Source organism: Anabrus simplex, chromosome 4, assembly GCF_040414725.1.
Source record: "Anabrus simplex isolate iqAnaSimp1 chromosome 4, ASM4041472v1, whole genome shotgun sequence".
Classification (NCBI taxonomy): domain Eukaryota; kingdom Metazoa; phylum Arthropoda; class Insecta; order Orthoptera; family Tettigoniidae; genus Anabrus; species Anabrus simplex.
Window position 1 is genome coordinate 291885386 of NC_090268.1, and position 16943 is coordinate 291902328.

Consider the following 16943-nt stretch of genomic DNA (forward strand, 5'->3'; position numbering starts at 1 on the left):
CCCAACAAAGAGGAATTACAGACGACATTAAACGCCCTGGCAAAATGGGCACTGGAGAATGATTTCGAGATAAACATGAAGAAATCAGCGCAGATGACATTGAGGAAAGGGGGAACAGCATCACCAAAGGACACGCTCTTATTGAACAACGAAGAGTTGGAAGTGGTTAATAAATTTAAATACCTAGGCATCACCCTGCAGACAACGGGTCGATCATTCAGCTACCATGTGGAAGAAAGGACAACAACGGCTATTAAATACATATGTGGACTCAAGAATCTTCATCGCTTATCGCTGAATACAGCTATGAATCTTTTCGACGCCACAATAACACCAATAATAACATATGGCATAGAACTAATATGGAAAAATCTAACGTACAAGAACCTCGAGAGAATTGAAAAGGTGAAAGCAAGATTCATAAAGCACTGCCTGCGAATAGGGAAGTATGCACCATCGAGACTTGCCTATGAATTAGCAAGAGATACCTTCTTCATAGAGGATATCAGGTATAAGCTAAGCCTGCCATCTACTGACGCTTACCAGGCACTTCTAGCCGCTAGACAAAGGAAACGAATGGACATCGACTTGGAATTTTACAGTACCGATGCTATGCAAGACAGATCATGGACAAACGCCAACCTTATGCTCGAAGACGCTAACGAAGAACAAAGACACACAATCACAAGACTAGCCATTCATGGCTACCACCACAAGTTATGTACCAATAAGAAATTCCACCTACCAAACGGGAATTGCATATGTACGCTCTGTGGAAAGTGCTGCGAAAAATACCATGTTCAAAAATGACCAAAAGCATCACGGGAATTAGCAAAGAATAATTTCAAATTTGATGTAGTCATATTGTATATGCCCTTTGGGGTGCTTTTCCTATTATATTGGTGTTCTGTGATCTCTTTGGCTGATTGGTTGAATTCAAAGCAGTGCTTCCCGGGCGGTGGTTAAAAGTAAGACATTCCCTGTTGACTGTTGAATTTTGTTGCGAGAGAATAAACCTGAGTCAGTGTGTGTGATTATTCATACGTAAATATTGTATTATGTTATCAGATTTATCTGATTAACTGTTAAATCCTAGTTTGTGGTTTCCGAGTCATATGTTTTCGCGTTGTAGCAGTCGAAGTTTCAGTTTAGTTTTTCGTTGAAGTGTCATAATCACAGACTTCATTATAATGATAACTTTGTTATTATTTGTAGGTTACTGAAGGAACCATAGTTCATATATGGGAGAGATGGCTACTTTATCGCTTTTGGCTTCATATGATGACTTGATTCGATGTACCAATGTGTTGACCGAGTCCGGGTGCGAAGCTGGTGAGTTTATGTTCATTTAAATTCACAGTTTTTTACTTTTTATTTTAGAGATTTTTTTCTCTGCGGCTTGTCTTGATGTACTCTCTTGCTTGCTGTCTGTGGCCTTTACATGTCATTTTTGTATTATTGCTGATTATCATTTGGTCTTTGCCGGTATAGAAGAAACCAGAGTATCAGCTTAATATTAACATAATACTAACAGGTGTATAAAGTCTTTAAAACGTTGCTGGAACACACTACATAGCAACTCCCTTTGTAATCTGTAGAGTTAGTTACAGGCTCTTGGACTTAAACTTTCACATGGCTGCCGTTGATATTTCCCTTTGCTGTATCGGAAAACGATATAGAACAACAATTCGCCATATGCCATTTTCATAAAGAAAAATCAGTCCGTCAGTCGCCCAAGTGGCATATTCCCTGTCTGTTTACCTAGTGTTTTCTTTTTTAAAGGGGGAAATTTATTGAACATCTCCCTTGGAAAAATATTGTATTATAACATCAGAATGAAAATTGTAAATTATGAATAGGGTTCACTGGTATTACAAAGTCAGAGCTAATGGAATTCATAAGAGTTTCCACACCGAAGCTAGTTTTTCATAGAGATAGCAAAAATAATTGGGCTGCCTCCTTACCATGCCCATTTCAACACCATTGAACATATTTGGGCACAGGTAAAAGGTTACTTAGCGAAGAACAAGAAGGTCACCATTACTGAAATAGAGAGACCGACCAGAGAGGATATTGACAATGTCGCTGCAGAAAATGGTGACCACACAAAAAGAAAACTGATGCTGAAGGAGTAGGAAGAGGAAGGAATTTTGAATGACTGTATGGAAGAAATTATAATCTCCCTTGGCTCCAGCTCCACAGGTGAAGAGGGAGATTCCTGCCTGTGAGTGGCTCCAGTTATACCATGTAGTTGGGTAATGTTCTCGACACAATTCATTAGAAAAGACCTTAATGCTGGGGAAGATCGAAGGCACACTGAGAAGAGGGCGGCAAAGAATGAGATGGATTGATGGCATCACAGAAGTACTAAATTTCAGCTTGGAAAATCTTCGGGAGGCAGTGCAGGACAGAAGAAATTGGCGTATTTTAGTTCATGGGATCACGGAGAGTCTGAATTGACTAAACGAATAGAGAGAGAGATAACAGGTGTTCTCAGCACCCTTTGAAATTATGTTTATTATTTTTGGTTGCTTAAAGAATTCTTCTTTTCATTATTACGTGCTTCCTTCTCATTAAGGCAGACAGCGTTGGATTTTTGGACAAAGCACGTGAGATTTTAGAAATTAAGAATCGCATATTGTGGTTAGAATACATAAGCTTTTTTTTCCTGTTTCAGATTTAAGAAAAAAGGATGTCCCATGACGTATAATAACTAGTTTGAAGCCATTCAAAACGAGCTGAAAGACAGAATTTTACCAATCTCATTTCAATTATAGCCGGCATCTTAAATTGTGCAGGCACCTATGGCAGGGTCCGACTGATTTCTCCTCTTTATATATATATTATAGAAAACCTCATAGAAATTTATCCTATCCTCAACAATACAATTGGATCTTATGAAGTCTTTCCATAGAATTGAGTGCTCATTCTTCGTTTGGCCAGTAAAGAAACAAACAGCTACTTATGCGCAAGTCACATCATTGGTCTTGTGTTACCATTTCCATGTTGTTGTCACTGCACTTTGGGTAATCGCTATGATGTGTGCTACTGCTGCTTGTGTATGTCCACCCTGAATCAATGCCATAATTCTGGCTCTGTCAAACTACAACATACGCATTGCACATGAAACATTACAACTAGCTTAAGCTTGTTCTGCACTGTATACACTACTACCAATTTTCACCTGAAATGGCATAGTTCACTCCAGGTTCAACACCGAGTGTAGGCACACATCTGCTGTGTTGTAAACAAGAAATTAACAATGCTTTCTACCAATTACGACAGGACTATACACCCGCCCTATCACATGATTTCGGTTTGGCACATTAAAGAAAAAAACTAAATTAACTTTTAGCTGAAGAATCAAGATGAAAATTATAAAGAAAATAATTAATGCCTTTTCTGTATTAAAGTTTCATAATGAAGAAAGATTGTCTGGCCAGGGTTATCTGCTATGGGATGGAGTAGACAGCAGAGCCAGCAACTCGTCGCATGGTGAGTGGCAGTAAATAACCCAGTTCTCTAAAGTGGCCAATGGCTTCGGGTGTAGGAGCCCCTTTAGGTGTGTGCTGGTCTCCCAGTGGAGGAAGTTCAGCATACAAAATCTGGTCTTGTAAGTTGGTGGTGGTTGCGAAAGGAATCTGTTTTCCAGGTTAGGGGCAGCCTCACTGAAGCCTGGCAATTAGGTTCGGAATGCTTTTGGTTCTGGTGAGCCCTCTGTAATAATAGTCAAAGTGATCAAGACAAAGATAGGGCGAGATGATCAGTGATGCACAGCGTGACGAGGAGCTCCCTGGTACAAGGGTGATGGAGGAAGAAGAAATAATAAAATTAAATCTGGTTGCTTACACAAGGTGAAATTTGATTTTAAAAAAAAATCAGTCTTGTTAATAACCTTTGCAACAGGCACAGGTGCTAATGTTTACAGACTGGTACTATATAACATAATTACTGAGAAATGTGTCTTGAATTTGAGTGATTGTGAAACCTCAGTATCTTATTGGTATACTGGAAGTTTAAGGATTGTAGTTTCAGCTAACCATATGGAATTAGAATTTGAAGTTCTCTCTCCCCCTCCCCTCCCCTCCCCCCCCCTCTCTCTCTCTCTCTCTCTCTCTATATATATATATATATATGTGTAGAAAGCTTGATGTAGACATAGCAAAAAGTGTTCTTGAAGAAAAAAAGAGTATTACTATTCTGGTATTTTGTTTAGTGTTGAGAACATATTTTTGGGATCAAATCTAATTTTCATGTCCGTAATAAAATGTACTTCCTTACATCTGAAATGTATTTTTCTTGTTCTCTTTGTGTGAAAGTAACCTGTTGACTGGAGTTTATTGTATAGTTCTTGATTTCCCTAGGAAAGTTTCCTTGCACATTCATTGTCATGAATGGCTGATTCAAGGTCAAGGGAATTAAACGAGAAAGTGAAGGTTATTTAGTGTTTTCTTTCACCTTACACAGTGTATAATTTCATTCTTAAATCACTATCTGATTCTTGATACTGTATCATTATAACCATGTTGTAAAACTTTCTCAGTTCCCTACCTCATAATTCATAATGGTCAATAACTTGACATTCATTAGCTGTTTCAATCTTACTTTACCTGTGATGTTTCCATTGTATGCCAACTTGTTTTCCTTTTATCATTCATTTAGAGTTCATGCGGTTTGCACTGGGACAATTGGAATGTCAACGCAAATGGCTGGCAGCAGAGAATGAATGTAAAAGATTGCAGCAAGAACTAGAAGCTGCAAATAATTCTAGAACAGATTTAGAGAAGAAATTGCTTCTTGCCCGTCGTTTTCTTGATGGGGAGAAGAAGAAGAGATACGCTACTGAACAAGAACTTGCTGCTGTGGTAAATATCTGTGTTGAAAACATAAAGGGTTTTCTGTTGAAAGAAATGATACAAAGTTTCTCATTTTCTAGGGAAGATACAGCCTTGTTCATTTTGCTTGTGACTTTAGGAGAAGCAGCTGGGAATGGTTCGAGATCTTGTCCTGGGTGATGATAGTAAAATCCCAATAAATAATGAGACCAAGGAGAAATTGGCTTTTCTCAATCATACAAACCGAAGTCGTTCAAGTGCTGTATATAGCATTGGTAACAGGGAATCAAATGGTAAAAGATTGAACACAATCACAGAAGATCTGGATTATACAGGTATGTTTAAGAATTTTTTAAGGACTTTAAATTAATTTTTATGCAGCCATTTTTTACCCTGTCCAATCTGCATCTAGATAAAGGGAAGTGATAATAATGAATTTATTTTGTGGATTGTGTGTTGTACTTATAAAGCTAAAGAGTTCTTACATAGCATATACAGTGGAACCTCGATTCTCTGTTTTTGGAGGAACCACGGGAAAAAAAAACAACGTACAAAACGAGAAAACAGAAAGCCGGGAATGAATGAACCATCAACAATTTGGCTAAATATCACAAAAATGAAATATGTACGGTATGCTTATAATCTTATAAACACCCCTTAACCAAACCAAACTACAGCCCCAATGGGCCTTGCGCGTACCAAGCGACTGCTGCTCGGTCTGAAGGCCTGCAGATTAAGAGGTGATACATGGTCATTGTGACGAATCCTCACGGCTGTTATTCCTGGCTCTCTAGACCGGGGTCACCATCTCACCATTAAATAGCTCCTCAATTATAAAGGTAATTGTGTAATGAGTGAACCTGGAACCAGCCCTCATATTCAGGTAAAAATGCCTGATCTGGCTGGGAATCGAACCTGGGCCCTCCGGGTGAGGCAGGAAAGTTAGACCGCGACGCTGGCTTCAAACATTAATTACCGGTACACGGCCTAAAAATCTCAAAACTTTACATTCAGTTTTACCGGGAAAATTTTGTCAGTTTCCTCTGAAAACTTCTTTCAGTTCAGCAACTTTGATCAGCCGAATTCTTTAAAAAATCCAAGCCTAACAACAATTGACCACAAGTAGTTTTTAATTCTCTAATCTAATAAAGTAAAGCACATTAGATAAAAAAGCGCCCAAAATGATGGCGAAATCCCTGTTTTTAATCATCCACTGTAATTTGGTCACCGGTATACTGTTCCTAGTCAGTTTATGGAATTCTTGTACCACGTAAATAAGGCTTACATGGACTTTTAAATGTTATGTTGAACTGGAGAATATGGTTTCGAATGTAAGTATCGATCCTCAAGTTCTCGAAAGCATTATGTTCATTCAATTCTGCTCGTCACTAATCACAATCAAATTGGAAAGAGGAAAAATATCATTAACACTTCCGAAATTATGGTTATTCAGGACCTTGTCTCAGCTGGAAAGCGTGCTTGCTGTACAGGTCGGTACTACTGCGAAATGACACTAAGTTTTTAAATGTAACGTGTGCAAAACAAAAAGAAGACTGTAGTTTTTATAACATTTTATCACAAAACTTGAAATTCCCAGTTTTAGGACCAAAACAGTAATAGGCAATCCCAAAACCTCCGATGACCTTATGTACAGTATGTAAGTTGCAACATCTGTTCTGGTCTCGATAACATAATCGTACCGGTATACGTTAATATTAAAATACTGAATGTGTGTTACTTATAAAAAGGAGCCTGAAAGCCCAGTGACTATACAGTGCCTTGAGGGAAGTGCCGAAAACCTCTTCGGCGATACACTCGAAGAAAGTAAAATTAAACATGTACCGGTAACCCTGGACATAATGTAGATGTTTTGCAAGTACGAACATTTGACTAAACTCGTTCAGTCTTCAAGTAGAGCTGCCGAAATGCGCTCTGTCTCCTTCCAATTGTTGTGAACACACTGCTTTATGATTTCCGAGGATTCTCTAAACAACACAACCCAAATGTAATGCTAAGATGGTCCCTTATGCAAGTTCACCACCGATTGCTTTTTCAGTATGGTACAGTACTTCCTCAAATTACTGGAATGACGGGACGTTATCACCGAGATCCGTAAGTATGCCATAGCCGTCCTTTCGTGAGATACAGTTTCTTGAAAAACGCGTGATCGAGGATTTAGTGTTGATGGGATTGAAATTTCTGGATGGTTGATCCGGGAAATCGTTTCTTCGACGAATGGATAATGCGGGATTTTTGAAACGTGATTTAATTAGGATGCTCGTGGGACCACGTAATTTGAACGGATAATACGGTAAAACGTAGTTTCCGGGAACGTATAATCAAGGTTACTGGTATACTGTATTAAGTTCTAGAGATTTATTAAAAAACATACCAAAGCTGCACCTTTTTTATCATCACAAAGGTAAACTAAACATTTTATCTGGCAGCTCACAGCATTAGTTCATTGACGACTTTATATGCATGTTTGTGTTGAGTGAGAAGTCTTTTATGTAGTTGAAATGATGACTTTTCTTTTCAAATTTTTGTATTATTATTGTTGTTGTTATTAAGTGTTCTGCCTAGGACCTTTTCAATGGGTGCACCGCCCAGCCGTTTTTACAGACTGCCCAGCTAATATAACCTAGATATGTGCTAGTTACATAATATTAATACATATTTGAGTCATTAGGTGTTCGAAATGAACATGCAAATACTGTAAAACTGATATTTTGAATGATAAATCTTCATCATTGCGAGCATAATTGCATCAATTACATTGGAGTTTAAATGTTTAGCTTGACTATTATGCATTGTGTGCGAGCGGTGCCAGGAATAGCAGGGGGGGACTTGATTCCGCATGATGTCACAAGCCCGTATGGCTCTCCACAGTAACTGAGTGGTAAGCTCCAGTGTTACACGATTATGAATGAGCAGTAGAATACTCTGTTTTGTCTCATTCATTGTAATATCACCATAGTTGTTCAATTTTGCAGTTAATATTTACCTGTCTGATATTATTCTTAATGTTGTCTCTCTCTTTCCTAACGTTAATCTCAAAGTATGGGGTCTGCTATTTTGCTACATCTCCTCCATTTCATCCTATTGCTGACAACTTCAGGTTTTAAGCCAACGTCGTGCATGTTGGCCTCGATATTGTCAGTCCACCGCTTTGAAAGCCTTCCACGTGGCCGTATTCGTCCTGGATCAACTTGGATAGCTGTTTTACCAACTGAGCCGTCCTGCCTTCTCATAATGTGACCGTACCAGTGGAGACACGCTTCCCTCACTTTCTCCACAATTAGAGCAATGCCAAGCCTTTGTTGAACATCTTCATTTCTTATGTGGTCACATTGAGTCAGTCCAAGCGTCCATTCAAGCATCTTCATTTCCATTGTATGAAGAGTCTGCTCGTGCGTTTTTGTCATTGAACGACATTCTGCCCCGTAAATAGCTTCTGGCCGTACCACGGTCTTGTAAACTTTTGCCTTTGTATGGTGAGGACTTCGGTGACTTGTCTTCACTTGAGCCAAGCTGCATTTACCCACGTTTGGGTATGAAAAGTGGCATCGCAGTTAGGAATGGCAACTGACCCTAGGTATTTAGAATGAATGATTTTCAGCAAGTTTTCATTATTGATCCTTATGGTCCCGCTAGTTTGGGGACCACATTCTAGGTATTCGGTTTTCTGGGTGTTGAGGTGCAGACCATTCTCAGCTAATTTGTCACTCCAACTTTGTGTCTGGTGTTGGAGTCTAGGCATTTTTGTTGGGCAAGTACCACATCATCCGCATAAAGTGTCCAGGGATGTGATGTCTGTATGTCAGCCGTTGGTGTGTCCAAGCATAGGATAAATAATAATGGTCATAGAGCTGAGCGCTGATGTTCAGATTCCAGCTGGTCTCCGGACCACACTAGCTGTATTGTGATATATAAGTTTTAACCCAGCTTACATAGGCTTTTGGGACTTCATGACTACGGAGAGCTCGTCAGATGAGGTCATGTGGGACTCTGTCAAATGCTTTTTCTAGGTCCAGAAATGCCATGTGTTCACACTTCTGCCTTTCCCTATGGTTTTCCATCAACAGACGTGCAGCATGGATGGCATCGATGGTGCTGCAGCCGTTAACAAATCCACACTGGTTGGATGTTACTGTGACAATGTTTCTGACCGTGTTGTCCAGCACTTGTTCGAATATCTTCAGTGTATGCCAGAGGAGTTGAATAGGGCGGTATGTTGAGCAGTGACTTGCGTCTCCTTTACCCTTGCAGATCACGACTGTTGTGGTAGTTGTCCATACAAAGGGAAGTTTGTTCTTGATCTGGTTGAAGTGTGTGGCAAGGAATTCTGCAGCAGGCTTGCCAAGAATTTTCCAGATTTCTGCAGCTGTCATGTGGGCCAGTTGCTTTTCCATTCTTCATCTTCTTTATGGCAATCATTACTTCCTCTGCCATAATCAAAGGCACGGGTCCATGGATGGGATGAGAGCTTGCAATCTGTGGATGATCAAATTCTTTGTTGCTGATATCTGTAAAATAGTCTGACCATCATTGAAGGATAACTTGTTGGTCTTGCAGTAATTTTTCAGCTCCCTTCATATGCATGACGTATCCAATGTCCTGGGTTGAACGGTTGTGGGACTTCTCAAGGCGATAAACATTTTCTCTTGCTGGTGTGTCGAGCTGGTCGTACAGATCCCGATAACGATCTTTTGCAGCAGCCACTGCTCTTTTCGCTGTTGATTTCAGCACTTTATATCTCTGAAGGTCAGTATCCAGGTGTGTCTTCCACCGAGCCTTAACCCGTAGAGAGCCAGACAACGATATATCGTTGTTTCGTATATATATGCGTAAAGTGCCAACCATGATGTATCGTTGTTTGGATAGTGCGCAATTCTATACGAGTTTGTACAACTTGGGCCGTCAGATTGAAACTTTTTGTGTCCAGTCTATAGAGAATTGTCATTAGATTTTAACTACATCGCTAGATAGTGCGTAAATTCATTTATCATGCATTGAATTTCTAAAGTCCGTGTTCATCTACGACGTATGATCTCCATGCTGGGTGAGTGAAGTGGCGACTAGCGGGAGAAGTTATTTTGTTAACGATGACGAACTGGCTGTATATCTTCATAATTTTTAGTAGAGAAGGGGATGATGAAGACTCAGATAAGGAATTCACTCCTCCAACAAGTGAGGAAGGGGAAAGTGAAAGTGTTATTTGGAGTGATAACGGCAAGTTTTCTGTAAACACTCAATCGTCTGAGTGACCGTACTGATGATGACGGATGTAACAATACCCAACAGCAAAAATTTCATGTTTTCCGTGAAATTCAGTTAGGTGGAGATGCAAAATACCAACCCTCACGTGATTATTATGATACTCCTGCTCTGAGACACACCCCTTCGTCAGACGCAGACCTATAGCATATTTTTATTTTATTTTTCACAGCTCAGTTATGGAACCTCATAACTACAGAGACAAACAGATATGAGAAATCATGTCTTGTCACCACATGCCAGAGCACAGCAGTGGCGCACGGTTACATTGATTGAAATGAAGGCTTTTATTGCTGTTTTGTTGGAAATGGGTATAGCTAGAAGGCCGAGCTTATTTTCTTATTGGGTAAAAACCTCGCGTTATATTCCATGGTTTGGAAATATGTTCTAAAGAAACAGATTCCAATTGATCTTGAGATTCTTTTATCTTGTGAACAATGATAATCTTTCACCAACTGGTCACCCTGACTACAACCCATGTGCCAGGTTCGATCCTATTGTTGGCCATGCGAATTGTATATTACGATACCACTGTACATAACTCTTAAAATACTCATGATAAAAATGTGAAACTTTACATGTTTATTCATCTGAAATAGGACATTGCAAAGAAGTCATCAATATATATCGTTGAGTTAAATTTTCCGTTTTTTTCTGTTTTGTTTCTGACTTTTAAATTTTGGTGTTTGAAAATTGTTTGGAAAATATTTTTTTTTTTTTTCAAAATACCGAAGGGCATTTTAGTGTTTCAATTTAGTTTAGCAGTAAGAGTGTATTCTTGTTAACATTCAATAAAAATTTCAAGTCATACTTATAACATTTGTGAACTATTTAGTCCAGAGAGTGAGAACCTGCAAAATTCTCTAAATCTGTCTGGCACTCTTGGCATACTGTGAGCACCCGGGCCTGGCACTAAGAGGGTTAAAGGCTACCTTTTTCTCCTTGATAGCTTGTTGGACTTCATCATCCCACCACCAGGTCTGTTTATCAATGTATTTTCACCCAGGTTTTGTTTTTCCCAGAGTTACTGTAGCTGCCTGATGTATCTGTTTTGCAGCATCTTCCCACAGGTCCTCAACTGACTGGTCAGGCTTTACTCAGAAGTTGGTTAAAGCTGTCTTCATTTCTTTCTTGTGGACATTCATTTTTCACCACTTGATACGCTTAGGTCCAGTTTTAGGTGTGTTAGGACATTTGACAGTTTTCTGAATATCCAGAACAAGCAAGTAGTGTTTGGGTGCAATGCTGTTATATGGGATCACTTTGGTATCCATTACCATCTTCAGATCTTGTTGTCGAACCATACAGTGATCGATCTGAGTAGCATGACCTCCACTGGTATATATAGCTATATGTGTTACCCTTTTCTTGAAATATTTGTTGGTCACAACTAGGTCATGACCCTCTGCACAATCAAGTATGCGACATCCCACATCGTTTCACGTGCCAAGACCATATCCTTCCCATTGAGATCCGACATGTCTATTTAAGTCTCCCCCAAGGAAAATGAACTCATCTGGAGGAATTGTTCCAAGGTGGGCATCAAGACTGTTCCAGAACTCATCCTTCTAATCTTACCTGCGTCCAGTTTGGGCAGTTATTGATGTTAAATCGATCTTGACAGACATGAGCCTATCCGATACTCTGACAACACCTGTGATGTTGTTGCGGTAGCTTAGGCCAACCACTATTGCCACACCATTCGATGTTGTGTTGGTGCCATGATAGATGAGTTTGTAGTCATCTCCAATTTCTTTCGCCTAGGAACCTCTCCATTTGGTCTCCTGTATGCAGGCAATATCAACATGTCTGTTCTTCAACATTTCTGCTAGCTCACGATGGCGGCCAGTCAATGGTCCAATATTTAGTGTAGCAAATCTTACTCTTAATCGCTCTTGTCGGACTAACTTTAACCTACCCCATCCATGGGAAGGTAACCTTTGCATATTTCTCACGTCAATCGGGCGTAAATGGCGCACATCGCTTTGGGGGAACGCCCTAGCATGTTCTGAATTTCAAGAAGACGTAGGCATAGATGCGATGAAGAATGCCTCAATCGGCTGGTCGCTTAACCTGTCGTTGAGGGCATTTTATACGTATTGCCAGGTAATTATTCTTAATGTCCTGAGGGGAATAAATTGAATTTTTTTTCTTTTTTTTTTTTACGAAGTATTCTCTACCCGGCTACTCATTCCTGCACCTGGCTGACGAAAATTTCTGTGAACACTCTTATATATATAATTCGCTGGGGCCATCAAGGACCATGTTAAGTCTTGTTGCATTTGACACTGAACTTGGCCTTCTTTAGAGCCCAAATTTCCCTCATTCTTTGTGAGTGGGCCTGCTTACGCTCCTCTGTCCAAGGGGCACCGTGTCTTCTCTTCGGTTGCTCGTCTCGGTTTAGCCCGTTCGTCAATATTTTCTTGCGGAAGAGATCTCTGTTAAGGGCGTCTTCAGCTGAGATATGTAGCATTTGCAGGTCTTCTTTGGTATTTCTAAACCAGGGAATTGTGGTTTTGGGGTTTGAATCAAAAAAGTGAAAGATTTCTTTAGTTAACTTTCTTCCGTCCATCCTTTTCAGATGACCGTAAAATCGTGCCAGTCTTTTTCTGATTGTGTCGGTAATTTTCTTTATTTTGCTGTAGACTTCCTTGTTGGATCTCTTTTGATGGATTCTATTTCTGTACTTTGATCCCAAGATTCCTCTCACAATTTTGCGTTCTCTTTTCTCCAGTTCTTCAAGGAGTCCTTTGTTGGCATTTAGAGACAGGGTTTCGGCTGCATATAGAACTACTGGCTTCAGAACTGTTTCATAGTGACGAATCTTGGTGTTTTGGGAAAGGCATTTTTTGTTGTAGATTGTGCTGGATGTTTGGTAGGCTATTTCCAGTTTGCGTACTCGCTCCTGAAGTGCTTCTTTGTCCAGTCCATTTTTCATGATGATCTCACCCAGGTATTTGAATTTGTCTACTCGGGTGATGTCCCCGTATTTTGTATGGAGTTTTGGTGGAGCCTCTTTGATGTTAGTCATTACTTCTGTTTTCTCAAACGATATCTGCAAACCAGTTTGTTCGGCAATTTCCTTTAAAATTTCAACTTGAGCTCTAGCGGTTTCTATGTCGTTTGAGAGAACAGCAATATCATCGGCAAATGCTAAGCAGTCTTTTGTGATCCCCTTGGATTTGGTTCTTATTCTCAATGGACTGTAGTTGGTTTCCTGTAATATCACCCGCCAGGTTCGGATGATCTTTTCAAGAACACAGTTGAAGAGTATCGGGGATAGCCCATCACCTTGTTGGACTCCTGTTTTGATGTCAAAGGAATGCGAGAGACATCCGTGGAACTTCACCTTGGATTTTGTATCGGTCACGGTGGCTCTAATTAATGCCAGCAGTTTCAAATCAACTCCAAATTCATTTAAGATGTTCAGCAGGACTTCCCGGTCAATGGAGTCGTACGCTTTCTTAAAGTCCACAAAGACGGACACATACTGCTTGGACCTTAGTGTACAATATCTGATGATCGTTTTGAGATTTTGGATCTGTTCAGCTGTCGAGCGACCTTTTCTGAACCCTCCTTGGTATTCACCTATTTCATGTTCGACTTGTGCTTCCAAACGCTCCAGGATGGCAAGTGATAGAATTTTGTAAGTCACGGGTAGCAAAGATATTCCTCTGTAGTTGTTGATGTTCTTCATGCTGCCTTTTTTATTTGTTATTTTTGAGACGGGCAATGTGGCATTTTATTTCATCTCTGTCAGGTGGTCTGGAATCTGGGTACCTGAGTAAGGGTTCCTTGGTCTCAATGGTGCTTTGTGGTTTAGAGCAGTTAAGTAAATTCTTGAAGTAATCTGCCAGAATGCTGCAATTTTCTTCATTTGACGTCGCCAGTGTGCCGTCCTCTCGCTCAAAGCATAGAGATGGTGGTTTATAGCCAGTGAGTTTGCGTTTGAAGGCTCTGTAGTACTCTCTGCTTTCATTCTTCCTAAAGTTTTGTTCTATCTTTTCAATGAGAGATTTTTCGTATTTACGTTTCTCAGTTCTGAACACCCTAGCTGCTTGGGCACATTGGGTTTTGTAGGTTTCCCAATCATTTTCTGATTTCGTAGAGTAGTACTGTTTCCACGCATTGAGTCTTTCTTGGAGGACTGATTCGCAGGTACCATTCCACCAGGCGTGCTTTTTGCTTCTCTTGATTTCTGCAACGTCTTCGGTGGCCTTAACAAGGAGACTTTTGGCGTTGTTAAAGTCACAGTCATTTTGTCTAGCCTTCTCCTGGAACTCCTCGACCCTTTGCCGAAGTTTATCATTGTCGAAGCGTGTGATCTGTTTGGTTGTCTTCCTTGTGTTTGCGGGAATTGGTTTGAATTTGATAAGAGACATATAATGATCTGAGGCCACATTGATGCCTTTCTTTACCTTGACATTCATAATCTGAGGGCTGTTTCTCCTGGAGATTGCAACATGATCAAATTGGAACTCTCCGAGAGCTTGGACGGGAGAACGCCAAGTCATTTGCTTTCTGGGTAGATTGCGAAAGTGGGTCAACATGATCTGCAGGTTGTGATTTTTGCAAATGGACACCAGTCTTTTGCCGTTGGGATTGGTTCTTTTGTGAGTAGGGTAATTTCCTATAACATTCTTGTACTTCTGTTCACGACCTAGTTGGGCATTGAAGTCACCCAAAAGAAGCTTGACATGGTGTTTGGGGATTTTGTTTAATTTTTCATCGAGTAGGTCCCAGAAATTATCAACTTCGTCTGGATCAGACTTGTTCTTATTGTTTGTAGGAGCATGTGCGTTAACTAGGGCGTAGGTTTTGTTCGCGCATTTAATTGTGAGTATAGACAATCTGTCATTCACAGGTTCGAAATATGCAACCGATTTAAGGATTTTGGTTCTAACAGCAAACGCGGTTCCAAGCATCACAGCTCCGTTGAGGATTCCTCTTTGCGCTTTGCTCTTGAAAAATCGGTAGCCTTCGGATTCAAAAATCTCTTCATCTGGGTACCTTGTTTCCTGTAGGGCCATTATGGATATCTGATTTTCGTGAAGAGCTTTGGTGAGGGTTTTCAGCTTGCCAGTTTGTGTAAGTGAATTTATGTTGAAAGTTGCTAGAAAGGTTTTAGATTTTGGCCTGAGTTTTTGACTCTTCGGGGTACACCGAGACGCTCCGGCTCGTCTCTTGCATGATGTCGAGTCTCCCCCAGAATCCGAACAAGACTCGTGCGCCGTGGCGTTCACGACGAGGGGTTTATCCGAAGATTTACCCCCTGGGGTATGTTTCTTGAAATGTTGTGCCATCATGCTTTTTGACTTGACTTTGCTTTGGACGGGTACCCATCCTTTTACAACTAGGGTTGTTAGCCCTAGAGGTTGCCTCAAGATGTTTTCTGGCTTCTGGTCATTTACCAGTCTTCGCCGTAACCCTGGCAAGGGACCAGTTTTTTTTTCACGGTGGTATTTTATTTCCCTACTACCCACTGACTCTGCTGGCGGCAGAGCCAGCGAGCTTCCCTAATTCCAATGGAACGCGCCCGACCGGTAAATCCCCACACGGGGAACACACTTGTTGTTATTGTTATTATTATTATTATTATTATTATTATTATTGTTAAATCATATTATTTATCGATAAGTTTTATACACCTTGGATTTTTGATTTGTTCGAAATAAATTAGTTATGCATTGGAATTGGAGCAAAGAAGAGGTCAGTGTCTCAGCCTTTGGGCCCTGTGTTCAATTCCTGGCTGGTTTGTGGGTTTTTTAATCATACATATCTCTTGGCTCGGAATGGGTGTTAGTGCTGCTCCCAACATTGAAGTATATGGTTTACATTTATGGTTGGTAGAACTTCCGAGAAAAATGTACACTCCTATGACTTGTAAAGCACAAATGGAAGGACAGTTCTTATCATAAATCCTTATAATTAAACTGGATGAACAGAATAGATTTTCTGAGTGGGTTGAGTGCTATGCAGCTGGTGTTAGTATTCTCCTGCATATTCTATATCAGATATTGTATTTATTTGTTACAAATGTAACTGACCAGGGCTCAAATATTAAAAAGGCTGTGTACCGAGCTCGATAGCTGCAGTCGTTTAAGTGTGGCCAGTATCCAGTAATCGGGAGATAGAGGGTTCGAGCCCCACTGTCGGCTGCCCTGAAGATGTTTTTCCGTGGTTTCCCATTTTCACACCAGGCAAATGCTGCGGCTGTACGTTAATTCCATGGTCGCTTCCTTCCAATTCCTAGGCCTTTCCTATCCCATCTATCTGTGTTGGTGCAACGTAAAGCAAATATCAAAAAAGAAAGAAGAAGCTGTAGAGGTTGATAAAACTTCTACAGGAATACTGTGCACTGCTGCAAATTGTCCAAACACTGAGTTGGAAGACACAATCAATGAGGATTTTTTGGACTCTTTTGCACTGGAGATAAAATACTCCAGGATATTAAAAAATATGAAATGTTCGGGGTTTGTAACTTTTTCATTCTGTCTGAAACACTGATTATAACACATGTAATACTACAGTAAAACTCGTTAATTCAAAGTCGTTGGGACGCAAAAATCGGAGTTCGAATTACGTGATTTCAGATTAATCGCCAACACGTAATTTGGAAACGCCCACCGTTGCGGCATCACAATATGTTCTAAGACCCGTTACTGCATGCAATTAACCTTGATTCACAGTTCAAACCTCTCATATGCCATGGAAAAAACTATTTCCATAATGTATCCAACAAGGTGCATTTACAGTATTCAAATAATGCGCTTGGATAACTCACTGGCAAACAATCTCAGGCAATGAAATCAAGAGAAAGAAAACATGATT

At 40.2% G+C, this 16943-nt stretch overlaps 1 protein-coding gene across 3 annotated transcripts in view; it reads left to right on the forward strand.

Moving 5' to 3' along the window:
• The first annotated feature begins 865 nt into the window (after positions 1–865).
• The window catches only part of tum (tumbleweed), a 273272-nt gene continuing 257194 nt past the window's right edge, over positions 866–16943 (forward strand). Inside the window, exons 1-4 of one of the 3 annotated variants that reach the window (XM_067146475.2) lie at positions 866–968; positions 1216–1332; positions 4663–4865; positions 4975–5170. In XM_067146475.2, the coding sequence (XP_067002576.2) occupies positions 1242–1332; positions 4663–4865; positions 4975–5170 (490 nt within the window). In that variant the 5' untranslated portion in view covers positions 866–968; positions 1216–1241. Of the gene's footprint in view, positions 1045–1215; positions 1333–4662; positions 4866–4974; positions 5171–16943 lie in introns of all 3 variants that reach the window. The other 2 variants (XM_067146474.2, XM_067146473.2) reach the window with 2 other exon arrangements.